This window comes from Heteronotia binoei, chromosome 4 (assembly GCF_032191835.1).
Source record: "Heteronotia binoei isolate CCM8104 ecotype False Entrance Well chromosome 4, APGP_CSIRO_Hbin_v1, whole genome shotgun sequence".
Classification (NCBI taxonomy): Eukaryota; Metazoa; Chordata; class Lepidosauria; order Squamata; family Gekkonidae; genus Heteronotia; species Heteronotia binoei.
In genome coordinates this window covers 18630714-18658063 of record NC_083226.1, presented here as the reverse complement: position 1 = coordinate 18658063, position 27350 = coordinate 18630714, and the positions used below count along the sequence as shown (strand labels likewise).

General features: G+C 48.7%; 1 protein-coding gene across 1 annotated transcript; it reads right to left on the bottom strand.

Annotated features, from left to right (window-relative positions):
- Positions 1–1462: 1462 nt before the first annotated feature.
- LOC132570343 (3 beta-hydroxysteroid dehydrogenase/Delta 5-->4-isomerase type 1-like) lies at positions 1463–13346 on the bottom strand. The gene is made up of 3 exons (XM_060236889.1): positions 13188–13346; positions 4706–4870; positions 1463–2277 (listed from the first exon to the last, which is right to left on the bottom strand). Exons 1-3 carry the CDS (start codon positions 13333–13335, stop codon positions 1463–1465), a joined length of 1128 nt encoding a protein of 375 aa, XP_060092872.1. The 5' UTR covers positions 13336–13346.
- Positions 13347–27350: the final 14004 nt, after the last annotated feature.

The window sequence follows — 27350 nt, the reverse complement described above, 5'->3', positions numbered from 1 at the left end:
AGGAGCACTGCTGGGTGCCCCCTTAGTCCCCCTTCCCATGTGAGTCGATCACGCCAGGCAGCAGGCAAGCCAAGAGCCCTGGGCACTACTGCCTTTCTTCGCAGGGCAAACGTTGCCTGAGCTTATCAGAGGCGTCCAAGGAAGCCTCCAAAGAGCTGACAAGCGCAATGGGAAGGTGCTGCCCGCCCAGCCGCTTTCAACCCAACAGCAGCAGGCAGCAGAGGCTTCTTTTGAAACCTCCAACAAGCACAGACAATGTTTGCCCTGTGAAGGAAAGTGGCGGTGCAGCAGCACTTGTGTGTGCCGCCTGGAACTCTGGGCTTGCCTGCTGGCTGGCGCAATGATATCATCGCCTGCGCGCAAAGAATATCCCCCCTTAGGAGCACACGGGGGGGAGGGGGGCGTGGAGTAATTTTTTCTTCTGAAAAAGGGGTGTTAGACCAAATAAGTTTGGGAACCTCTGATGTAGGTGACTAGGGAAGGCAATGGCAAGCCACCCCGTAAAAAAGTCTGCCATGAAAACATCACCCCAGAGTCGGAAACGACTGGTGCTAGCACAGGGGACTGCCTTTACCTTTTTTAGAAATCAATACTGTAATGAACCACTGGGTCCTTTTTGGATTCCCCGGGAATGGGGTTTTTACACAGTAAGATGAAGCGGTGAATGACTCGAGCTGGAAGGTTTGCAAGTAGGGATGGCCACGACCCTAATCTTGTCACGGACCAGGGGGCAGTTTGTGGTCCACCTGCCCAGTCTGTGCATTTGTAGTTTTGATGAACTGCCCACAGACCGCAATTTTTGGGGAGGGGAGACAGTCCGTGACCCAGAAGTGGACTCAGAAGGCACTTCTGGATCCCCATGGGCCTCATGAATTACAAACTAGTTGGTAAACCAGGAAAGACAGTGGAAGTTTGTGATTCAGGAAATCCACGCACCTCGAACCTCCACAGACCACCATTTTCTCAGTCTGTACCCATCCAATTTGGTGTAGTGGTTAAGTGTGTGGACTCTTATCTGGGAGAACCAGGTTTGATTCCCCACTCCTCCACTTGCAGCTGCTGGAATGACCTTGGATCAGTCATAGCTCTTGCAGGAGTTGTCCTCGAAAGGGCAGCTTCTGTCAGAGCTCTCTCAGCGCTATCTACCTCACAGGGTGCCTGTTATGGGGGAGGAAGGTAAAGGAGATTGTGAGCCACTCTGAGATTCACAGTGAAGGCTGGGATATAAATCCAATATCCTCTTCTTCATCATCATCCCTTTTTTGTGAATTACTTATTAACAGAGTAGCTTACCTATCCTATGCACAGTGAAGCCACATGGAAGTTTCTTTATCCTTTATTTAGGTATTTCAGCCCACTGACCACCCCCCCCCCGCTATGTCCGGCCCATTTCATCCCCTCCTTCCTGACCAGCTTGCTCTGGACTGTTTCTCCCCCCGCCCCCCCCCCCCGGAGATTCGCTTTAGACTTTCCTGCTTTTCAGGGAGGCGGCCCTCTCTAAGGTCACCTCAGCGATCCAGCGGCCGGTGCGCTGCTTGGCCTCTTCCCAGCTGTAGCGGGGCTTGTAGCCGAAATCCCGTTGCGCCTTCTTGAAGGAAAAGGTGAACGGGGTGTTCAGCAAAGTCAACAGGTGGCGGTTGAAGCTGGGGACGTACCTGACGAAAGGCCGGAGCAGGAAGCTCACGATCTCCAAGAGCAGAGCGTAGCAGTAAAGCATCGTCAGGGGCATTGCTAGCTTGGGCTCTACGCCGAACCCCAGCTCCTTGGCCAGCTCGTGATTGAAGTCTGCGTAGCTGAAATGGGGAGTGTCATCCGCGATGTAATAGAAGCGTCCTCGGATCTGCTTGCCTTTCTCCGGATTCCTCATGGCTTTGGCCGCTTGGACGTGAGCCCAAGCGGCGTTCCCCACATAGACCGGGTTGACGAGCGCCTCCTTTTGGGACATCCTCGAGAAGACTTTGTTGTTTAAGATGGCTTCGTCGACGTGCTTCAGGAGGAAAGAACTGCCTTCGCCGTAGAGGTACATGGACCTCAGCGCGCAGGTCACGAAGCTGCTGCCGTCCTTCAGCGGCAGCCCGTCCAACTCCAGCACAGCCTTTTCCGCCTCTCTCTTCGTTTCGGCATAAGGAAATCCGTTGGTGACTTGGTAGATGGAGTCTTCGTCCCCGTCGTATATGGGGTCACCTTTGCGGTTTGGGCCTGTCACTTCAAGGCTGCTGGTGTAGATGAAGTATTTGACGTCGTGGAGGAGGGACATTTCCAGCAGCAGTTGTGTACCTTTCCAGAAAGGGAGAGCCAGAGAGTGGGGTAGGTGAGCATAAGGACAGTCCCAGGCCGGGCCAGAAGTCGTTCCAAGGAAGGGTGATTCTGGAAGAGCACTGCTCGTGTTTTTGTGCAAATACCCTTTCATTTGGGTGCAAAAGAAGTCCTAGTGGATTGTAGCCTGTGTAGGGATGCCAATCCCCAGGTGGAGGCAGGGGATCCCCCGGTTTGGAGGCCCTCCCCCTGCTTCAGGGTCATCAGAAAGTGGGGGTGGGTGGAGGGAAATGTCTGATGGGCAATCCATCATTCCCTATAAAGATTGATTCCCATAGGGTATAATGGAGAATTGATCCATGGGTATCTGGGGCTCCAGAGGGGTTGTCATTTGAGGTAGAGGTACCAAAATTTCTGCATACCATGCAGTGCCTCTTCCCAAAAGACTTTCCAAGTTTCAAAAAGATTGGTCCAGGGGGTGCAATTCTGTGAGCCCACAAAGAAGGCACCCCTATCCTCTATTATTTCCTATGGAAGGAAGGCATTTTAAAAAGTGCGGGGTCCCTTTAAATGTGGTTGCCAGAACTCCTTTTGGAGTTCAATCTTGCTTGTCACACTCCTGTCTCCACCCCCAAACTCTCCTGGCTCTACCCCCAAAGTCCCCAGACATTTCTTGAGTTGGACTTGGCAACTCTAAGCCTGTGAGCTAGATCTGTTCTTTCCTTACTCGGTCACTGAGCTGATACTGCTTGCAGTAGAGACGATGAATTGAAAGAAGTTCTCGGAGAGCTGGCTCATAGGATGCGAGAGCTGCCAACCTCCAGATGCAGCAGAATGTGAGGAGGCTGAGTATACTTTGTAAACAATAATCACAACCAGGGGTGGAATTCTAGCAGGAGCTCCTTTGCATATTAGGCCACGCCCCCTGATGAACATATGAAGCTGCCTTATACTGAATCAGACCCTTGGTCCATCAAAGTCAGTATTGTCTACTCAGACTGGCAGCGGCTCTCCAGGGTCTCAAGCTGAGGTTTTCCACACCTATTTGCCTGGACCCTTTTTTGGAGATGCCAGAGATTGAACCTGGGACCTTCTGCTTCCCAAGCAGATGCTCTACCACTGAGCCATTGTCCCTCCCTAATGTAGCCAATCCTCCAAGAGCTTACAAAAAAAGAGCCTTGTAAGCTCTTGGAGGATTGGCTACAGCAGGGGTGTGTGGCCTAATATGCAAAGGAGCTCCTGCTAGAATTCCACCCCTGATTACAACCTGTAAATTGCAGATTAATATAGAAATTACCAGGGCTATTTTTGAGCAGGAACACACAGGAACGCAGTTCTGGCTGTCATGGTGTCAGGGGTGTGTGGCCTAATATGCAAATGAGTCCCTGCTGGGCATTTTCTACAAAAAAAGCCCTGTGTGAAACAATGGCGCCATCAGGGGGTGTGGCCTAATATGCAAATGTCCCCGCTGGGCGTTCTCTACAAAAAAATCCTGTGCAAAACAATGGTGCCACCAGCGGGGGCTGGCCTAATATGCAACTGAGTCCCTGCTGGGCTTTTTCTACAAAAGAAGCTCTGGAAATTACACGCCGTGGGGAACTTCCTGGAGATTTGGGGATTCTGTTGCCAAACCTCCAGGTGCAGCCTGGAGATCTCCTAGGATTAAAACTGATCTCGAATACCACCCCCCCCCCAGGGCATGGCAGCTTCAGAGAGGTGGCATCCTGCCCTGCTGAAGTCTCCCCCCTTCCCCTCCCCAAGGTCTTCCCCAAAATCTCCAGGAATTTCCCAACTCCCCGGCTGAGGAATCGCTGCTGGGAAAGGTGCCTGCAGAAAGCCACAAGGTTGAGATGAGGCTTCAGGAAGGCCACCAGAAGTAGATGCCAGGAAGCCCTGTGCCACGCATAGAATTGCCACGTCCAACTCAAGGAATATCTGGGGACTTTGGGGGTGGAGCCAGGAGCCAGGGTGTGACGAGCACGATTGAACTCCAAAGGGAGTTCTGGCCGTCCCATTTAAAGGGACCACACACCTTTTCAGTGCCTTCCCTCCATTGGAAATAATGAAGAACATGGGCACCTTCTTTGGAGGCTCATAGAACTGGACCCCCTGGCCCAATCTTTTTGAGACTTGAGGGTGTTTTGAGGAGAGGCAACGGATGCTTCTGGTGGTAGAAAATGCCTTCAAGTCGCATGCAACTTAGCTGATCCTGTAGGGTTTTCAAGGCAGCAGAGGTGGTTTGCCCTTGCCTGCCTCTGCGTAGCAACCCTGGGCTTCCTTGGTGGTCTCTCCGACCCAAATACTAACCGACCCTGCTCCGCTTCTGACAGCGGATGAGATTGGGCTAGCCTGGGGTATCCAGGTCAGGGCACCGAGAAGCCATTCAAAACCTTTTTGCCCAAACCCCTCGGCGAGCGTCTCCAGCATGCCCACGCGCCACTGAGCTCACCTGCCACGTTGATGTCCCACAACACGCGCTTCTCGACCTCGCCCAAGAAGTCAATGATGCAAGCGGAGTGTATGACGAGCGAGATCCCATGGACAGCTTTCCGAAGGAACGACGTGTCCCGGATATCCCCTTTCATGATTGTCAAGAGAGTTGTGCTCTTCAGATCTGGAAGGACAAAATCAGCCACACACCTCAGTCCATTGCAGAGCAGGTTGTGATGGGCTGGGCTCTTTTTCTAGCAGGAGCAATTCTGCATATTAGGCCATGCCCCCCTGATGTAGCCAATCCTCTAAGAGCTTACAGGGCTCTTCTTACAGGGCCTACTGTAAGCTCCAGGAGGATTGGCTGCATCAGGGGGCGTGGCCTAATATGCAAAGGAGCTCCTGCTAGAATTCCATCCCTGGACCACGCCCCCCTGATGTAGCCAATCCTCTAAGACCTTACAGGGCTCTTAGTACAGGGCCTAATATAAGCTCCAGGAGGATTGGCTGCATCAGGAGGCGTGGCCTAATCTGCAGAGGAGTTCCTGGTAGAAAAAGAGCCCTGGGTATGGGCAACCTCTGGGTAAGAAGACCCAGGGAAGCCTCCTTCACTCTTAAAGATACGTCTGTGTGAAGGAGCAGCCCACAGTTCTTGAACACATTGCTAAAATGACTGGTTATAGAATCCCATTTCAGCCTCTGATACTTTTTCTCCAATATTGGCAAGGTACAACAGTTCCTACAGTCAGACGCTCATTAATTGATAGCTTATTAATGGCAGCAAAAACATCAATAGCTTCTCTCTGGAAATCCAGCACAACACCTTCAATCTTGTTATGGTTCGCAAAAATATGGGATTAGTTAATTATGGAAAAAAATCACAGACCAAATAGCTCAATTGGACATTTATCCTAAAACTACTTCTTTTGAAGAAAAATGGTTCCCATTTATGGGCTATATTTCAACTCATGATATCCTACCAGGCAACTCAACTTATAGACAAATTCTTTCGCTCTGAATTTTGAATAGGATTTGTTATTAATTTCATTTATATTTTACTTACTTTTTAATTATTTTTATGTTATTCTTAGTTCACTTTCTTATTTCATATTTCTTATCATCATCATCACCATCAGATATGAGGTGCAGTCAGACAGTACCTCAGAATCAGTTTTTGAAAAGTATTTTGTGTATTATTTTGGTTACACGAAGTAGTCTTACTCTTGATGATATCGTGGTGTTGAATTTTCTAGCCGTATTGTACAGGATTTATCGTGCTTACATGCTCAGTAATTTCTGTTGGAGGTTGCTAAAATGCTTCTTCACATATTTATTCTGCATTGTCAAAATAGTTAATAATAAAATCTTTGAAAAGTTAAAAAAGAAGAAAAAAAGAAGGAGGAGCCAATTATAAAGGTGGGCTTTTCTGGACTATAATATCAGGGTCCCCCTGAGCGAGAAGGCCGAGGCTTGCCAGATTTCATCAAATCTCTGAAGCTAACCAGGGTCAACCCTGGTTAGTAGGATCATAGAATCATAGAGTTGGAAGGGTCCTCTAGGGTCATCTAGTCCAACCCCCTGCACAACGCAGGAAACTCACAAACACCTCCCCCCTAAATTCACAGGATCTTCATTGCTGTCAGATGGCCATCTAGCCTCTGTTGAAAAACCTCCAAGGAAGGAGAGCCCACCACCTCCCAAGGAGGAAGCCTGTTCCACTGAGGAACCGCTCTAACGGTCAGGAAGTTCTTCCTAATGTTGAGCCGGAAGCTCGTTTGATTTAATTTCAACCCGTTGGTTCTGGTCCCACCTTCCGGGGCCACAGAAAATAATTCCACCCCATCCTCTCTAGGACAGATGGTGATCCTATCACCTCTCAGCCGCCACCTCTCCAGGCTAAACATGGATGGGACTTGGATGGGTATCCATCAAGGAAGTCCAGGATAGCCCTGACCAGGATAGGCCAGGCAAGTCAGATCTTGGAAGCTAAGCAGAGTTGACTGTGGTTAGTACTTGGATGGGAGACCTCCAAAGAATACCAGGGTGGGGATGCTGAGGAAGGCAATTAGGGATCACCCGAAATCAACCATGACTTCCAGGCATGTGAGCACACATACACACAAACGGGGGGGGGGTTGTAGCAGGAATTCCTTTGCATATTAGGCCACATGCCCCTGATGTAGCCAATCTTCTAAGAGCTTACAGTAGGCCCTGTACAAAGAGCCCTGTAAGCTCCAGGAGGATTGGCTACATCAAGAGGTCGGCAAGCCCAATCCAAGAAATATCTGGGGGCTGGAGTCAGGAGACCTTGGAGGTGGAGCCAGGAGCAAGGGTGTGACAAGCAAAATTGATCTCCAAAGGGAGTTGTGGCCATCACATTGAAAGGGACCAGCACACTTTTTAAATGCCTTCCCTCCATTGGAAATAATGAAGGATAGGGGCACCTTATTTGGGGGCTCATAGAATCGGACCCCCTGGTCCAATTCTTTTGAAACTTGGAGGGTATTTTGAGGAGAGGCATTGGATGCTATGCTGAAAATTTGGTGCTACTACCTCAAACAACAGCACCCCACCCCCCGCCCGAGCCCCAGATACCCGCAGATCAATTCTTTATTATACCCTATGGGAATCGGTTTCCATAGGGAATAATGGAATGCCCAGCAGACATTTCCCTCTCCCTCCCCCCCTCCCCCCGCTTTCTGATGACCCTAAAGCGGGGGAATGGCCTCCAAACAGGGATCCCCTGCCCCCACTTGGGGATTGGCAACCCTACCACTGGTGGACCTCTTGATGGCACCTGGTGTTCTTTGGTTTGGGGGGGGGGGGGGGTTGGCCACTGTGTGACACTGCCAAAGCATCAGCATCATCTTTGGAATGAAACATCAGGAGTGCATGAGATGCTGGGACTATCTGAGAGATACCGAAGGAAGCAGCAGGGAAATATTTTAAAGGAGGGGAAAGCAGGCAAGAGCTGGGGAGGGGGCTTTTTCTGTGCCCCAAAATGAGGACAGATACAGGCCAGAGCCTAGAAGACAATTGTGCTACTGGAAGAAATTGTAAGAACCGTTAGACCTGGGGAGGGTGGCCAAACTTGTTTAATGGGGAGGGACGGTGGCTCAGTGGTAGAGCATCTGCTTGGGAAGCAGAAGGTCCCAGGTTCAATCCCCGGCATCTCCAAAAAAGGGTCCAGGCAAAGAGGTGTGAAAAACCTCAGCTTGAGACCTGGAGAGCCGCTGCCAGTCTGAGTAGACAAGACTGACTTTGATGGACCAAGGGTCTGATTCAGTCGAAGGCAGCTTCATATGTTCATATCTAAGAATCACATTGAATAACCATCAGATGTTTGAGAGCTGCAAAATATGAACATCAGATGTTTGAGAGTCACAACATGAGCATCAGATGTTTGAGAGCCACAACATGAACATCAGATGTTTGAGAGCCACAACATGAACATCAGATGTTGGAAGGAAGGAAGGAAGATGGGGAGGGAGAGGGAGGTGGAAAGAAAGCAACTTTAATTGCATTCTCCTAGCCACCAGCTGGCTTGGCTTGGAGACGTGATTTAAAAAGAGAAATGCCTTCTCCAAGCCAGCTGACATGGTGGGGGCTTCAAGAGCTGAACAATATGTTTGAAAGAGCCACATGTGGCTCCCAAGCCACAGTTTGGCCACCCCTGAGTTAGACAGTGAAACCAGTTTCAGTACTTATTCATACTTAAGACTAGACTTTTCCTCTAGGTGTGCCATCCGAAGGGAGAGCGGGTGGTCATCACACATTTGTATACAAGTTACAGTCATGTCCAGTAATAATTTTTTTTTTTTTGCCTGCCTAACATTTTTAAAGGGGCCGTCTTTCTTTTAAGTCAGGGGTGGGGAACCTCTGTCCCGAGGGCCGTATACAGCCCTCGAGGTCACTTGGTGTGGCCCTCAGGGGTTGCTGGGCCGAACCAAGCCATGTGGCAGCCTCTCTGGGGCCTGGCTGGCCAGCGAGGATCGTGGGGCCCAGCCGCGCTGTGCAGCAGCCTCCCCAGGGCCAGGCAGAGATCACAGGGCTGAGATGTAGTGTGTGGCAGCCTCCCTGGGGCCTGGCTGGCCGGCCAGAATTGCTGCAGGGCCTGGAAAGGTTGCTGACACAGTTCAGTTTCCACTTGATTATCCCAGATGGTGTGACCTAATATGCTAATATTAGGGGATGTGGTCTAATATGCTACTGAGTTCCTGCTGGGCTTTTTCTTCATAAAAGCCCTGAATCTAGGCATTTGCCTAGGACTGCGGGCCAGATCTGTGTGTTTGTGTGTGTGCCAGATTAGGCTCTCCCCACATGACTTCAAATAGAAAAACAATTATTTGCATTAATTCTGCTGGCCTGAATCGTTCTTCCTCGGCGGAGCACTGTTTTTTAAGTTGATGGTTTTTAATGGCCCGCGAATGATGTTATAAATATCCAGATGGCCCTTGGCAGAAAAAAGGGTCCCCACCCCTGTTTTAAGTATACACAGTATCAAGAGCTGGATGCTTCTTACGACTACCTTTAAAAACTAGCTCGTGTTTTTTGACAGTCGTTTGCTGTATTTCTCTTCTAATTTATTTTTGTTTTATTTTTCTAACTGTAGACTGACCCTGGCATTCCAGGGTAAAGGCTCCAGAGAGAAATATTTAGTGACTCAGAGACGTATACGGGAACGTCACTTAACAAGGGTAAAAGTTAAAAATGTCTGAGTAGATTTCCACCCCCCAGCCCACCCCCTTCACTTCCCTTGGTTCACAATAATAGTCAATGACTTCAGGGTTTTTTTGGGATTAGCATTACTATCAAACCCAGAGCTTCATTGCTGTTTTAATAAAGTTAATGCTTTAGGAATACTTGGTAGGGATGCCAGCTTCCAGGTGGGGCCTGAGGACCTCCAGGAATTACAGCTCATCTCCAGACTACAGAGATCAGCTCCCCTGGAGGAAATGGTTGCTTTGGAGGGTGGACTCTAGGGCATTGTACCCCACTGAAGTCCCTGTCCTCACCCCCAAATCTCCAGGAATTTCCCAGGCTGGAACTGGCAATCCTACACCCTGTCCTTTGTTGGTGCGGGGAGAGGGGCACCTGGCCAGTTGGGTATTGTTGAGCCGTCTGTCAGCTGATCGTATTTTTAGCGACACCTGTCAACCAAAAGATGGGAAATGCTCTCCAAGGTTGTAAACTGATGGAAGACAGAGTAAATAATGTGTCAAGTGGAAGTTAGCCTTCCTCACTATGGCTACTGAGCCAGTTTGGTGTAGTGGTTAAGTGTGCGGACTCCTATCTGGGAGAACCGGGTTTGATTCCCCACTCCTCCACTTGCAGCTGCTGGAATGGCCTTGGGTCAGCCATAGGCAGTTTGGTGTAGTGGTTGAGTGTGCATACTCTTATCTGGGAGAACCGGGTTTGATTCCCCACTCCTCCACTTGCACCTGCTGGAATGGCCTTGGGTCAGTCATAGTTATCACAGAGCTTGTCCTTGAAAGGGCAGCTTCTGGGAGAGCCCTTTTAGCCCCACCCACCTCACAGGGTGACTGTTGTGGGGGAGAAGATATAGGAGATTGTAAACTGCTCTGAGTCTCTTCTTCTAAAATCACCCTTTATACATGTAAGTGGGGTGACCAAATGTCCTCTTCTTAGATCACATGACCTCTTTTTTTTTAGGTGTCTGTCCTCTTTGAGGCTCTTTTTAAAAAGTGGATGAAAACATCCTCTTTTTGAGTTGGAACGTTAGGAATAGCCCTAGTTAGTAGCAATTATCACAGCTTCAATAGCAGGGGCATTCAAGATGAGATTTGTCACAGTGATCACTTGCTTTAAGTGGTCAGGAGGTCCACCCGTGGGGCCAGGACATTAGAAGCCCTCCAACTGTTGCCCCTCCCAAGCACCAAGAATACAGAGCATCACTGCCCCAGACAGAGAGTTCTGTTAGGGTTGCCAAGTCCAATTCAAGAAATACCTGGGGACTTTGGGGGTGGAGCCAGTAGACATTGGGGGTGGAACCAGAAGCAAGGTTGTGACGAGCATAATTGAACTCCAAAGGGAGAGCTGGCCGTCACATTTAAAGGGACAGCACACCTTTTAATATGCCTTCCTTCCAGAAAAAAATACCGGAGAAATGGGACTGGACCATGAAAGTTTTATCGTGGAGTGAAATGGACAAACTAACTAGAACACTAAGAGACTATGATTTAGAGATATTTAAAAAGGAGTGGAAGAAATTTAAAGGATATATGGAGAAAGAGTGGAAAGTAAGACATTGGACAATTTTTTAGTAGTAAGAACATATATATTGAATTTTGATCAGTTAGTAGTACCTTTAGTATTGAATTTGAATTTATAACCTCGGGGAAGTCAACATTGGAGGGAGGGGGGATTGAAATGTCATATGGGTTAATACTGAAATAATTAAGAAACAATTAAGTTTTGTAACCATATGCTATCAATAAATTGTTAAAGGATAAAATGCCTTCCTTCCATAGGAAACAATGAAGGATAGGGGCACCTTCTTTTGGGGCTCACAAATTGGACCCCCTGGTGCAATCTTTTTGAAACTTGGGGGATGTCTTGGGGAGAGGCACTGGATGCTATACTGAAAATTTGGTGCCTCTACCTCAAAAAACAGCACCCCCAAAGCCCCAGTTACCTGCAGATCAATTCTCTATTATTTCTTATGGGAATACATCTCCGTAGTGAATAATAGAGTTTGCAGCAGACATTTCCCTCCCCTCCTCCTGCTTTCTGACTACTGTGAAGCGGGGGGAGGGCCTCCAAATCGGGGATCCCCTGCTCCCACCTGGGGATTGGCAACCCCAACCTATACCCTGTGGCTAATAGCTGCGGATGGACCTCTTCTCCATATGTTCATCCAATCCCCTCTCGAAGCTGTCAGTGCTTGCAGCCGCCACTACCTTCTATGGCAGTAAATTCCATGTGTTAATCACCCTTTGGATGAAGAAGGACTTCCTTTTATCCGTTCTAACCCAGGCAATTAAGGCTTGGCTGCCTCTAGAGCTTCCTGGCCCAGCAGGAAGTATGCACCACTGAGTCATTAATATTACAGAGGCTGTAAGGCTCCAGAGATAAGAAACATTAAAATAAATATTTTTGAAGGTGACATACAGTTTAGAGCAGGGGTGTCAAACATGCGGTTCAGGGGTCGAATCAGGCCCCCGGAGGGCTCCTATCAGGCCCCTGAGCAACTGGCTGTCGTCTGCTTCCTTCTCCCTTTCTCTTGCTTCCTTCTGCATAAGAGCTTGCTTTGCAAGGCTTGCTCAATCGCACAGGAGCTACAGAGCAAAACCTCTATTTTCTCCATTGGCTGAGGCTCCTCCCTTGGGGAGGAAGGGGGGAGGCAGAGCTTGTTTTTCCAGGTTCTCTCAATTGCACAGCAGAGCTACTGAGCCAAGCCTCTCTTCCTTCTATTAGTTGAGGTTCCTCCCCCTCCCCCCCCCCAGTCCCCTAGGGAAGGAAGGAAAGAGCCAGAGCTTCCTTTGCCCAGTTCCTTCGATCCATTGGGAGAAATACAAAGGAAGCACCCTTACGACGAATGAGTGCTAATGTTTTAATCATGTTTTAAGTTTTTTAAAAATATATATTTAATTGTGTTTTTCTGTGTCCTTTATAAAATTTATATCTCTGCTACCTAATCTTAAATGGATACACATGTGGCCTGGCCTAACAAGGATTGGCTCAACCCGATATGGCCCGGCCCAACAAGGTCTTATTTATGTCAGATCAGGCCCTCATAACAAATGAGTCCAACACCCCTGGTTCAGAGAGCCTCAGAGTAAAGGCTTCAGTTGCTCATATGTTCATCTCTTGACAAAGATATTAATCGAAACGGGTAAATAACGATCGAAATTCCATTGAGAACCTACTTTATGCACAGTTGGAGAATATATTCATATCCCTTTCGAGTGTTGAACAAGTCTTTACGTATTCCTTGGAAGCCTGGAACTGTCATGGAACTTGGTGGTTTGGTTTATTTATTCTGGATATTGTATTTATTGGCAACAGTGTGTGTGCATGTTACAACATTTTGAATTTTTCTCCTAAGTATTACTAGTGTTTTGTGTATTATTGATGGGTTGGAGACACTTAGTACGTTGTTTTCATTATACAAGGGAGATATCTGAAGTTTTCTGGATGTCTAAACAGGATCATGGCACTGTTTCCCTGATCCAAAATGGCTCCCACTGTTTCCCTGATCCAAAATGGCTCCCACCGTTTCCCTGATCCAAAATGGCTCCCACTGTTTCCCGGATCCAAAATGGCTCCAGGGAGCCAACAACTTGCCCCATATGAACAGAACGCTAGGACTGCTAACTCTGAATTGGGAAATACCTGGAGATTTTGGCAGTGAAGTTTGGAGAGGGCAGGGTTTGAGGAGGAGAGAGACATCGTTAGGGTATAATATTATATTTGTTAAATCACAGAATTTCTCTGGGGCCCAGGACTCTTTTTTCCCTTCCCACAAGCTGTTCCCTTACCTGCAAAGCGCTGAAGTGTCTCTGAGCTGAAAGCTTTGTCCAAGGCGCGAACCTCAGCCAGGTTTTCCCCCAGCAACTGGCAAACAATCGTTTGGCCGAGAAATCCACCGGCTCCCGTCACCAAGCACTTCACGCCAGCCAGGGACATGGCAGCAGAGTTTTCAGCTTTGCAGAGACAGCTCCGTCCTTGGGAGACCGAAAAGAAAGGACCAGAGACTGATCGGAGCGTCTGAGGAAAGGGCAGGAGGAGTCTCGGGCATAGCTGTTGCCCCCCCAGAGAGAATCTTGATATTCACTGCCACCAGGGTTGTGTCAAGGCATTTGGGGGCTCTGTGCCCTCGAGTATCCTGAGCCCCAAATGGGAATATGGGTCACCTCCCATGCTGCTCATGGATGAGAGCGAGACAAGCCTCCTGCCCTCACGGTGGGCGCAATGGCAGCATTCTTCTCCATGTGGCCCCAGACTGGCCGTGAGTTATGCATGCCCAATGCACAGGTGGGACCCAGAGATCTTCCAGAATTCCCACTGACCTCCAGACTTTGGAGCTCGCTTCCCCTGGAGAAAATGGCTGCTTTGGAGGGTGGGCGCCATGGCATGATAGCCTCTGTGAGACCCTCCCCTCCTCTGATAGGGTAGCCAACCTCCAGGTGGTGGCTGGAGACCTCTTGAGGATTACAGCTGATCTCCAGATAACAGAGGTGAGGTCACCTGGAGAAAACGGCTGCTTTGGAAGGTGAGCATTGCACCTCGCTGAAGGCCGTCCCCTCCCCAAACGTTGCTCTTCCCAGGCTCCAGCTCCCCCCTCCCCCAAAATCTCCAGGTATTTCCCTAGAGCTGGCAACCCTACTTCCCCAGTTTCCACCCCCACCCCCCACCCCCCAAGATCTCCACAAATTTGTCAGGCTGGAATTGACCACTCTCACCCGAAGCACCATGTAAGCTGGCTGCTTCCTTCCCCGCCGTCTCCAGGGACAAGACTTTAAATTCCAGAATAAGCAAAGAGTAAAAGCCAAAGGGATAGAGACTTACAGCTGATGTGGTGTGAGAAGTGAACGTAGGCCCCGCTGGTGTTTCTTCTTCTGGCCTTGGCCAAAATTCCTCCAAGCAGAGAAGGCGCTCCCTTGATATTATCTCTTCTCTCACTCTCCCCCTCTTCTCTCTTGAATGAAAGAGCACTAGGGAAGAAGTCCCACCCAAGATCGACCCTTTCTCCTCCCTCCTCTACCTCCTCCCCCCTTTGAGAATATCCTTGAAATGGTAATTTATGGAAGCTTGCCTCCCCAAGTTATCAGTCCTGTCTGTTTTTGAAAGGGCAAAACACACACTATCATTTGTTCCTTCTGGAAATGAAAGTTGCAAGAATTTTACTCCTCAAGGAGCAACAGAGACTTGGCATTCCCCCACATTCTGCTTTTCCTTTTCCTCCAAGTCTGAACCTCTCTTATAGGATGCCGACTGGGGCGGGAGGACTCTGGGTGACAAGTGGGGGTTGCCAACCTCCGGGTAAGACCTGAAGTTCTCCCAGAATAGCAGTTGATTTCCGGACTAGAGATCTGGTCCTCTGGAGGAAACGGCAACTTCAAAGTGCCAACTCCATGGTATGTACCATAAAGAAGAAATGCAAGTCCTAGAGGAAGGGTAGCCAAACTTGCTTGATTTAAGAACCGCATAGAACAAATGCTAGATGTTTAAGAGCTGCAAGATGTGAACAAATATTACACACATGTCTTCAGGGCTTTTTTGGTAGGAAAAAGTCCAGCAGGAACTCATTTGCATATTAGGCCACACGCCACTGTTTTGCGCAGGGCTTTTTTGATGGCTGTTTTGGAGGGTGGACTGTATGCATGATATCTTGCTGAGCTCTCTCCCCAAACTCCACCTTCCTCAAGCTCCACCAAATATCCAGGAATTAGAAACCCTAGCGCAGACTGTAAGAAGCCAGTTTGAAGTGTGCGGACTCTTATCCGGGAGAACCGGGTTTGATTCCTCACTCCTCCACTTGCAGCTGCTGGAATGCCCTTGGGTTAGCCATAGCTCTCATAGGAGCTGTCCTTGAAAAGGCAGCTTCTGTGAGAGCTCTCTCAGTCCCACCCATCTCAAAGAGTGTCTGTTGTGAGGAAGGAAGGTAAAAGAGATTGTGAGCCGCTCTTAGATTTGGAGTGGAGGGCGGGGTATAAATACAATATCATTATAATAATAATCTTCTTCTTCTTCTGGACCGGATGTCCTTGCCCATGCTGCTGTTTTGGTGTAAAAATCAGACCTTCTACTCTACTCCCCTTCACATGCAGATGGGCAGAGATGCTGTGCCGCATTCAAATGTTGGCTATCGCGCTCTTGGTGCACTGCCGTGAACAGTCTCAGTTGGATTTTCCTTTTGGACAAGATGGCCCAGAGCAGGGGTGGAATTCTAGCAGGAGCTCCTTTGCATATTAGGCCGCACCCCCTGATGTAGCCAATGCTCCAAGAGCTTACAAAAAAGAGCCTTGTAAGCTCTTGGAGGATTGGCTACATCAGGGGTGTGTGGCCTAATATGCAAAGGAGCTCCTGCTAGAATTCCCCCCCTGGCCCAGAGGAAGGGAAACCCAGTACCCAGTGATGCGTGGAATATCCCACAGACCCACCGATCCTTTGAGCATTGGCTAACAGCACCTTTTCCTTGAGCTAGGGGCATTTTTGCCTTGGCTTCTGCCGGCTGTGACCCAAATGGCAATAAATCCCTCTCAGCTCTTCTCTGTACTGGCCAAAAAGTTCTGGAAGAGAGGAGGGCGATTGCTTCATGCCGAGTTCAGGGTCACAGATGCCCAGCGTAACAAAAGACCTTGAAGGCCCTCTTGTGTGCTGCCGTCTTCTTGCGATGGCAGTGACCAAGGCTTTTTTTGAGCAGGAGCACACAGGAATGCAATTCCGGCTGGCTTGGTGTCAGGGGGCATGGCCTAATAGGCAAATGAGACCCTGGTGGGCTTTTCCTACAAAAAAGCCCTATGTGAAACAATGGTGGTGTCAGGGGGTGTGGCCTAATATGCAAATGAATTCACGCTGGGCCTTTTGTGCACAAAAAAGCCCTCCAGTGTCCTTCTCTGGAACCTTTCTCCACAACACCTTTGGGGAGGGAGGGTTTTGTGTGGCATGTCTGGGAAGAACTGGTCTGCCTCTGTAAAAAAAGATCACTGTACAAATGGCAATCCGGTATTGGATTTCTGAAATCCAATGGGAACATTTCTGACATGAAAAAGAGGTTGGCAGGCTGGTGCCACCAGATAGTGGGAGAGTGCTAACCTTTACACTGGGACTTTGCATGCCTTGTGCTCTCACATGAGAAGCCCTGTTGGATCAGGCCAATGGCCCATCCAGTCTAATACTCTGTGTCTCACAGTGGCCAAGAAAACCGGGTGACGTCAGAAGGTCCATCAGTGGGGCCAGGACACTAGAAGCCCTTCCACTGTGCCCCCCACAAGCACCAGGAATACAGAGCTTCTCTGCCGCAGACAGAGTTCCAACAATACACTGTGGCTAATAGCCACTGATGAACCTCTGCTCCATATGTTGATCAAATCATAGAATTCTGTGCTCTCACATATCACTCTGGACAATGAAGAAGGATACTTAAGAACATAAGAGAAACCATGTTGGATCAGACCAATGGCCCATCCAGTCCAACACTCTGTCACACAAGAACATAAGAGAAGCCATGTTGGATCAGGCCAGTGGCCCATCCAGTCCAACACTCTGTGTCACATAAGAACATAAGAGAAGCCATGTTGGATCAGGCCAATGGCCCATCCAGTCCAACACTCTGTGTCACACAAGAACATAAGAGAAGCCATGTTGGATCAGGCCAATGGCCCATCCAATCCAACACTCTGTGTCACAGAAGAACATAAGAGAAGCCATGTTGGATCAGGCCAATGGCCCATCCAGTCCAACACTCTGTGTCACAGAAGAACATAAGAGAAGCTATGTTGGATCAGGCCAGTGGCCCATCCAGTCCAACACTCTGTGTCACACAGTGGCCAATATATGTGTGTGTGTGTATACACACATTCTCTTATGTTCTTTAGTATCCTTCTTTTACACTTTTACACATCCATCTCCTATTTTGACATACTTATTGCTACACTGTGCCCCCCCCCCCAAATAAAAATATTAAATCCAAACAAATGGCGACTTGGTGACTGTATAAACTTTACTTGCTATTGCTGCTTGGCCTTTGCATAGATCAAAACACCTTCATTAAGTTGTATGGGAATCTGCTGCTCAACTATGTAGAGGCAACTGCGTCTATATATGAACTGTTAACTTCCATTTCGATGTATCTGAGGAAGTGTGCATTCACACGAAAGCTCATACCTTGAATAAAAATTGGTTGGCCTTAAAGGTGTCCCTGGACTCAAGCTTGATACAACTGTCTGTGTGTGAAAGGGTCATTACACGTGTCTAAAGGCACTCCCATCCAATGCTCCCGCTAAGCTGTAGAGTCTTGTAGCAAAAATTCTACTTTGTGAGCTACTGGCATTAAAGCTGTGAGCGAGCAATTTGGCTACTGCATACATTGATTTGCTCGAGGGCCATCCTTCTTAAGCCAAGAGAAAAATGTGTGAGCTGGAGGCTAAAAAACCCCACGAGCTCAGCTTAGGGGGAACACTGCTCAAATCCCTTTTAGCTATAGGCAAGCCTCATTTTGCGCAGGACCTCACAGGAGCAGAGCTCCGGAACATCTGAATTTTGTTGTGGTCTTTCTTTCCTAGAATCCCCACCCCTCCAAAAAGATACTTGCTTCTGGGCTCCCTTGTTCATACCCCCTGTGAGAATTTTGCTGGACTCTTTAAGATTTGACAAACTTTCTAATATCCACCCCCCCAAATGGGAAAATAATCAAAACATAAAGCACAGAGGTGGAAATCTTCATCACGCCACTGTGGCTACATAGGAAAAAGTAATTTAAATAGTATGATGGGAGTAACAATTGTAATTCAAGGAGCATTTTAAGGTAGACGCTGAACTGATATAATTTAGTAATGTAAAAAGTATGATGGGAGCAGGGTTCCCCCTAAGCTGAGTTAGTGTGAGCTAGTGCACAGATTTTTAGTCTCCAGCTCACACATTTTTGTCTTAGCTCAGGAAGGATGGCCCCAGAGCACACTAATTGATGCAGGAGCTCACAACTTTATTGCCAGGAGCTCACAAAGAATTTTTGCTCACAAGACTCTGTAGCTTAGAGGGAACATTGGATGGGAGTAAAATTTGATGACAATTGTAATTCAGGAAGCATTTTGTGAGACTCTAAACTAGGGTTGCCAAGTCCAATTTAAGAAATATCTGGGGACTTTGGGGGTGGAGCCAGGAGACATTGGGGGTGGAGCCGAGAGCAAGGGTGTGACAAGCATAATTGAACTTCAAGGGAGTTCTGGCCATCACATTTAAAGGGACTGCACAAATTTTTAAATGCCTTCCTTCCATAGGAAATAATGAAGGATAGGGGCACCTTCTTTTGGGGCTCATAGAATTGGACCCTCTGGTCCAATCTTTTTGAAACTTGGGAGGTATTTTGGGGAGAGGCACTAGATGCTATACTGAAAATTTGGTGCCTCTATCTCAAAAAACAAGCCCCCCCCAGAGCCCCCGATACCCGCGGATCAATTCCCCATCATTCCCTATGGGAATCGTTCATAGAGGTGCATGATGGCTATGGGGGTGGGGCTTCCCCCGCTGGCCAGCTGGCTGGGGGAGGGGGGAAGCATGTAAAACCGGGGGGGGGATCCCCCTCTGGGACCTGGGGATTGGGAAGCCTACTCTGAACTGATATAATTTAGTACATCTTCCAGTGATGTCAGGGGGTGCAGCATATGCAAATGAGCTCTGGTGCCTCTTTTTTTAAATGAAATGACCCCTGGCTAGAAAACCACCTTTTGTCTGGAAAGCAACCCAATGGTTCTGTGGTAAAACCCTTGCTTGCATGCAGAAGGTCTCAGGTTCAATCCCTGCCATCTCCACTTGAAGGAACTCAACCAGCAGCCGTTAGGGAAGACTCCTTTCTGCCTGAGATTTTGGGGAGCCACTGTTAGAGTAGGACACAACACGGACTTGATCTGTGGCAGCATAGTCTGTGCATAGGAGAACGAGGGAAAGCAGCACAGTAAGAGAGCTCAAAGAAAAGATACCTGTTATCGGTGGGCTTCGAAAGACGCTACAGAAAGCGATGAGGGCCAGTCAGTCAATGAAGGCCCATCATGGCAGAAGGCCACTGGTGCTTGATGACGCTCAGTCATGCCCCTTTGTGACAAAGCTGACAGGCCATTGTTTTAGGTGCAGAGTGGGCAGATTGTGGCATCACACGAAGGCCCGGCCAATAGGAAGCAGGAAAGAATTCTGAAGCTGCAGCATTTTAAGGCCTGGCTACCCTGCTTTCCCTGCCTTCCAGCAGAGAGGCAGCGTGGTGTGGCGGTTAAGAGTGACAGACTGTAATCTGGAGAGGTGGGTTCAAGCCCCCACCCTTCCACATGAAGCCTGCTGCGGGACCTCGGGCCAGTCCTGGTTCTCTCAGAGTTCTCTCAGCCCCACGTTACCTCGCGAGGTGCCTGATGTGGGGAGGGGAAGGCAATTGTACGCCATTTTGCAACTCCATAAGGCCAACTTTTTTTCTAGAGTTTGAGTTGAGAAATTCCTGAAGATTTTTTTTTGGGGGGGGATCCTGTGGAGGGGAGGGTTTGGGGAAGGGGGGGGACTTCAGTGGGTTATAATGCCATACTGTCTATCCTCCAAAACAGTCCGTTTCTCCAGGGAAACAGATTTATGTTCTCTGGAGATGAGTTGTAATTTCAGGACCACTCCAGCCCCCACCGGGAGGCTACAAGCAAGAAAGATTCACAGAATTTGCCTCTTTGATAAAGACTTGGGGAGAAACAGCTACAGAAGTCGACAGCACCGTCAAGAAGCTTATACCTGGGTCTGTGCCAACATTGGAATGTGAAACTGGAAAAAAAATCAACAACAGGATTGTTATAAACACTTTACTGAATTGTTGGGACTGGCACAAGCGCTTTCTATGAAACTGGAGAAGCGGCAGAGAAGACCTCGTTGACACTTCGGAAGTTGAGAAGGTGGTTGCATTTTGAAGCCTTGCAGAATACGAACTTCATATTATACAATATATGGGTTTTATTAACAGGGACTCGAGCGTGCATTTATATAACGGTCTGCTGATAAAGATATAGGAAATAATACATTCTTTGGAATTATCGTTTCATATAGTCATTTATTTGCAGTTTGGGGTGTGTGTGGGGGTTTGTCCCCACCTGGAGGTTGGCAACCCTACCAGACACACCCTACCAGACACACCCCCACCTGGAGGTTGGCAGACACACCATTGATGTCAGCTGTGTTTCCCTCTCACTTTTCCCTCAACCATTGCAACATCCGGGCACAGTCCCACCTAAAGATTGCCACTTTCTGACCCTACTATGGTTGCCACCCTCCAGGAGGGGCAGGAAGAAAGCACTAAAACATCTATGATAAACCAGCCTCAAGAATAATTAATTTCTATTCATATACGAAACACAGAAACCTTGTGCAATGAATATTACAAAGTCCCATTCGTTCAACTTTACGATGAGAGTTCTTGTTTTTGTAGAAAAGGGTCAGAATGTGGTAAGAGAAGCTGTGAAAACAGAGTCCAACGCTCCAATTCTTCTCTAAATGTAACTGGTGTAGATCATAACGACTGCAAGCCACATTTATTTATTTATTTATTTATTTAATGGACTTATATCCCGCCCTTCTCACCGAAGTGTCTCATTGACGCAACAGGGATGTGCATATGGCCCTGTTTCACACATGGCTTCTACAAGCTTCAGTATCTTTTACAATATTATACGGAAAGGAATGAGCTGTTGCCATGTATAATATTGTAAAATATGGGTGGCAGGCAGTGGGGTTTTGAATTAGCTCTCTGCCACTGAGGGAGCTGTGAAATGGTGGGGATCTGAGTCTCTGGGTGCAAAGCCTCTGCCTGAGGCTCTGGGTGCAAAGCAAACGCTTCATCATCACCCAGTGGCTTCTGAGACTTCTGCCGATGCGATTCCAGCTTTTGCATTCTTCGATTTGCTCCTGCAGTCCTGAGAAGTAGACCCTGTCGAACCCCTCCCTTCCGCTTAGCTGGTGGCTTGCTTATTGGCAGGAATTTGATTCTGTCTGTCCACAGAACTCAGGTACAGTGCTGTTCCAAACCCCTTTTCCTCATTGGTCTTCAGCGACTCTAATGAGGCACATTAGACTGAGACAGGCACCAAAGTCAGTCTGTGAATTTCATGGCCAAATGTGTTTGTGTCTTTGGTGCTAATGTTAGCTTCCACGTGGCTTTTAAAGCACTCTTTGGGCTATGAGCTTTCCATTCAGAGAATCATTTTGGTGTAGTGGTTAAGTGCGTGGACTCTTTATCTGGGAGAACTGGGTTTGATTCCCCACTCCTCCACTTGCACCTGCTGGAATGGCCTTGGGTCAGACTATCACAGGAGTTGTCCTTGAAAAGGCAGCTGCTCTAAGAGCCCTCTCAGCCCCATCCACCTTACAGGGTGTCTGTTGTGGGGGGAGAAGATATAGGAGATTGTAAGCTGCTCTGAGTCTCTGATTCAGAGAGAAGGGCGGGGTATAAATCTGCAATTCTTCATTTTGGTGTAGTGCTCAAGTGCAAGGACTTTTATCTGGGAGAACTGGGTTGGATTCCCACCCCCCTCCTCCACATGCGCCTGCTGTTGTGACCTTGAGTCAGTCACAAGTTCTCACAGAGCTGTTCCTCTCTAAAGCAGTTTCTGTCAGAGCTCTCTCAGCCCCACTTACTTCAGCGGGTGTCTGTTGTGGGGAGGGGAAGGGAAAGGAGATTATAAGCCACTCTGAGCCAGTGAAGAGTGGAGTATAATGCCAATCTCCTTCTCCTGAAGAAAACAGCAGTTTAAGGTGGACTCTACAGTACACCACAGAGTCTAGGAGCAATCCAAGTCCTAGAGTGACATCACATTATCCCCGCACAAAGCCCTTCCTAGGCACTGCCCCCAAATAAGTTGGAGATGACAAGCTTATATCTCACAGGCGGCAAGGGGTAAGGTGAGCCACCATGTCTCGATTTCACTTGTTTCACTCAACAGCTCACAAATGCTCTGATTGGCCCACAACGTGCCAATCAGCAAAAGATGGTAAAACATTGTCTTGAGTCTCCACTTTAAACCTCAAGCCCTGCCAACCCTGTGAGGTTGCTGTGGAGCCCAGACAGAACACTCCCGGCGGTTGTTTTGCATTGCTGTATAAACGACATCAGCAAAAAAAAAAAAATTTGGGGATTATTTGCAGTTTGATAACGCCGTGCTATTGGCTGTCAGCTGATAACTTTCTTCCCAGACCAGTCTTGGACCAAGACACTAGATAACATTCTAGGCATGCACGTTTTCCTGGTATTCTTTCTTTCCTCCAGTTCCGTGCGTGTTTTCATTCTGCCATAGTCCAAATAAATTCGGCACAGTCCCAGGCAGAAGCGGCTGTGGAGCTTCTGAGAAGTTTCTGTCGCTGAGGGAACATCCTTGAAATCTGTCATCATGGCCGACAGACACAGCGGCTATGCCTACATTTTATCTTGGCAGCTGCGTGTTTGCCAAGAAAGCTGTTATCAGCAGAGGCTGCGGGTGAAGGCTGCGGGGAGGCAGGGCATGGCTGCATTTAGTTCAGAGGGAACCTCTGATCTGAACAGGGTAAGTTGCTGGGGTCAGGGGGGATCATGCCAGCCTCCAGGTGGGGCCTGGGGATCTCCTGGAATGACAGCTCATCTCCAGACTATGAGATCAGTTTCCCTCGGAGACGATGGATGCTTCGGAGGGTGGACTCGGTGGCGTTGTGCACAGGGCTTTTTTTTTTGTAGAAAAAGCCCAGCAGGAACTCATTTGAATATTAGGCCACACCCTTGGACATCACCATTGTTTCACGCAGGGCTTTTTAATAGAATAAGCCCCACAGGAACTTATTTGCATATCAGGCCACACCCCCAGACACCAAGCCAGCTGGAACTGCATTCCTGTGTGTTCCTGCTCAAAAAAAGCTCTGATTGTACCTGAGTTCCCAGTCCTCCCCAGGCTCCACTCCTACATTTCCAGGAATCTCCCAACCCTATACCAGTTAATCCCAACAAATGACGGCTCATCTCGACTACAGAGATCAGTTCGGAGCCAGCTTGGTGTGGTGGTGAAGTGCATGGACTCTTATCTGGGAGAACCGGGTTTGATTCCCCACTCCTCCACTTGCAGCTGCTGGAATGGCCTTGGGTCAGCCATAGCTCTCGCAGAGCTGTCCTTGAAAGGGCAGCTTCTGTCAGAGCTCTCTCTCTGCTCCACCCACCTTGCAGGGTGTCTGTTATTGGGGGCGGGGGAAGGTAAAGGAGATTGTGAGCTGCTCTGAGATTCAGAGTAAAGGGCATCATCATCATTTTCTTCTTCTTCCTCTGAAGAAAAAGGATGCTTTGGAGGATGGACCCTATGACATTGTACCCCACTGATGTCCCTGTCCTCCCCAGGCTGCATCCTCTAATCTCCAGAGACTTTCTCTGCCCCTCCCCCGTTTTCTTTGCCTTTTAACATCCAGCCTGTTGATGCATTGGGAGGGACGTTGGCTCAGTGGTAGAACATCTGCTTGGTAAGCAGAAGGTCCCAGGCAAGTAGGTGTGAAAAACCTCAGCTTGAAACCCTGGAGAGCCGCTGCCAGTCTGAGCAGACAATATCAACTTGGATGGACCGAGGGTCTGATGCAGTGTAAGGCAGCTTCATATGTTCATATATGCTCGTGTTGTTAGGGGAGGGACGATGGCTCAGTGGCAGAGCATCTGCTTGGTAAGCAGAAGGTCCCAGGTTCAATCCCCAGCATCTCCAACTCAAAAGGGTCCAGGCAAATAGGTGTGAAAAACCTCAGCTTGAGACCCTGGAAAGCCGCTGCCAATCTGAGTAGATGACTTTGATGGACCCAGGATCTGATTCAGTAGAAGGCAGCTTCATTTCAAAGCACTTGAAAATGTGTAACTGAGTTGGGTTCTTGGGGTTGGTATTCATAACCAGTATGGCATGGCTTTGGCTTTTGAAATTTTAAAGAAAAGACAATATTTTAAATGGTTCTCACACGCATGCTGGAATCAACTCTTTTCCTTATGCTCCTTTTGTTTCTCGGGGCAGAGGCATGGCTTTTGAAGTTTTCCTGATGACTTGTATGCAGCTAAGCTCCATGTGCATTTATGGTTCCCTTGGTAATATTAGTTTGTTGTCTGCCTATGAGATAGTGAGCTTCTTTAAACAAATACAGAAGCAGGCAAAGCATACAAGAAAAGAAACCATCTGCAAAGGTTGGTTATTAAGGAAGCTTAATTTTTCTTTGGTTGCAATACTGTTGGGAGACGGTATAGGATCCTTCCAGCTCCTTCCTGCACAGAGTTGCTCCAGTCGAAGTCCACTGAAGTTACCGGGCTGAAAGGTAAAGGTAGTCCCCTGTGCCAGCACTGAGTTGTTACCGACCCATGGGGTGATGTCACGTCATGACATTTTCTTGGCAGAACTTTTGACGGGGTGGTTTGCCATTGCCTTCCCCAGTCATCTACGCTTTCCCCCCAGCAAGCTGGGGACTCATTTGACCGACCTCGAAAAGGATGGAAGGCTGAGTTGACCTGGAGCTGGCTACCTGAAATTGAACTGCAGTACTGCAGTTTACCACTCTGTCACAGGGCTTAGACTAGAGCAGGGGTGGCTGAACTGTGGCTCAAGAGCCACACGTGGCTCTTTCACACATATCGTGCGGCTCGAGAAGCTCCCACTGCCTCGTCGGCCGGCTAGGAGAAGGCATTTGTCTCTTCGCCAAGCCAAGCCAGCTAACCACTTGGAAAAGGCACTTAAGCTTAAAGTTGCTTTCTTTCCACCTCTCCTTCCCTCCTCCCTCCATCTATTTTTTCCTTCCTTCCTGCAATTCTCAAACATCTGACGCTCGTGTCTCGCAGCTCTCAAACATCTGGCGTTTATTCCATGTGGCTCTTCTGCTAAGCAAGTTTGGCCACCCTTGGACGAGAGTAATTTTGCCTAGGATTGCACTGTCAGAAAGAATCTCCCTTCCCGGGGTTGTTTTTTGGACTGGTCAAGCGAGTCGTGTGTTTATTCCCATGGCAGTATAGTCAAAGCGATGGTATTCCCGGTAGTAATGTATGGCTGTGAGAGCTGGACCACAGGGAAGGCTGAGCGCAGAAGAATAGATGCTTTCAAGCTTTGGGGAGGGACGGTGGCTCAGTGGCAGAGCATCTGCTTGGTAAGCAGAAGGTCCCAGGTTCAATCCCCGGCATCTCCAAGTAAAAGGGTCCAGGCAAATAGGTCTGAAAAACCTCAGCTTGAGACCCTGGAGAGCCGCTGCCAGTCTGAGTAGACAAGACTGACTTTGATGGACCGAGGGTCTGATTCAGTATAAGGCAGCTTCATATGTTCATATATGTTCATATGTGGTGCTGGAGAAGACTCTTGAGAGTCCCTTAGTCTGCAAGAAGATCCAATCAGTCAGTGCTAAGGGAAATCAACCCTGACTGTTCCCTGGAAGGTCAGATGCTGAAGCTGAAATACTTTGGCCACCCAATGAGAAGGGAGAAGACCCTGATGCTGGGAAAGACAGAAGGCCAAAGAAGAAGGGGACGGCAAAAGACGAGAAGGCTGGACAGCGTTACTGATGTAACAAACACAAATCTGAGCAGACTTCGGAGGATGGTGGAAGACAGGAGGGCCTGGCGTGACTTTGTCCATGGGGTCGCAAAGAGTCGGACTCGATTGTGTGAGTGAACAACAACATCAACAAACTGAGTTCCACCCTAACCTGTATATTCCAGGCTGGCTTGATCTCACTGGACCTCAGCACCTAAGCAGAGTCAGCCCTGGCCAGTATTTGGACGGGAGACCACCAGGGAAGTCCAGGGTTGCTGCGCGGAGGAAGGCAGTGGCCAAACGTTTCTGATTGGCTCTTGCCTTGAAAACCGTACAGGGGGATCTCACTATTTCAGCGGTGACTTGAGAGCAAAAAGGCAAAACCAAACCAAAATCTGAGTCCAGTAGGTTTGGGTTTCAAGGATGCACCCGCAGGATTGCGGTTTGCAGCTTTTTTATTAATGAAGCTTATTATTATTCCGCAGGGCTGGCCCTAGACCGTCTGGCATCCTAGGTGAGGCTAACGTCTGGCGCCCCCCCCCCCTCCCTGCACTGATGACATCACCAAGTCACAGGCTTTCAGATCTGGACACAACAAAAGCTATAGCTTCAGCACAAGCCAAGCCTTGAGATCTTTGCAGCGGCTCGGTGCAGACTCAAGCAGGTCATCGGCGGGTCTTGCGCTTGTAAGCTGCAGCCTTTCCCTATCCCGCAACCTTAGTAGGACAGGAAGTCATTTTCGGGCAGAGACGCATGTTCTTTGACATGTGGCCGGTCAGTTGCTCCCCTGCGCAGCAACTCAGCCTTGCAGCCCTTTGACGGCTCTTTGGTGGCGTAGTGGTTAAGAGAGACGAACTCTAATCTGAAGAACCCGGTTCGATTCTGCATTCCTCCACACGAAGCCAGATGGCGGTCCTTGGGTCAGTCGCAGCTCTTTCAGAGCTCTCTCAGCCTCCAAAATGCTAAAAAGAGCTAGAACTTCCAGCTGCCAGACCATCTTAGGATCGCCTGGCTATGCTATATACCAGGGGTGGCCAAACTTGCTTAGCGTAAGTGCCACATCAGATGTTTGAGAATTGCAAAATACGAACATCAGATGTTTGATAGAAGGAAGGAAAATAGATGGGGGAGGGAGAGAGATGGCAAGAAAGCAACTTTAAATGCATTCTCCAAGCTGCCAGCTGGCTGGACTTGGAGAACTAATTTAAAGAGAGAAATGCCTTCTCCAAGCTGGCTGATGGGGCAGTGGAGGCTTCAAGACAGGCCTGTAGCTTTTTTTCTAGCCCCCCAACCCCCATCCCAGGGCCGCCCACCCCTCCATTTGCACAGGGGGGGCACCCAAGAGCAGCCGCTACCTGCCCCGCCCCATTTAAAGGGCAAGCCAATCATCTTATTGGCTGGCTCTAAATCACACGGGGTGTCACGCTCTCAGGGTGCAGGCAGGCAGGAGTCCAAAGCCAGTCCAAG

Bases quoted from the DNA above. Each gene is read 5' to 3' on its own strand.
- LOC132570343 (XM_060236889.1), bottom strand. From the start codon at position 13,335: ATGTCCCTGGCTGGCGTGAAGTGCTTGGTGACGGGAGCCGGTGGATTT. The intron at 4,871-13,187 runs GTAAGGGAACAG...TTGTCCTTCCAG, and splicing joins GACACTTCAGCGCTTTGCAG to ATCTGAAGAGCACAACTCTC. The intron at 2,278-4,705 runs GTGAGCTCAGTG...CTTTCTGGAAAG, and splicing joins GTGGGACATCAACGTGGCAG to GTACACAACTGCTGCTGGAA.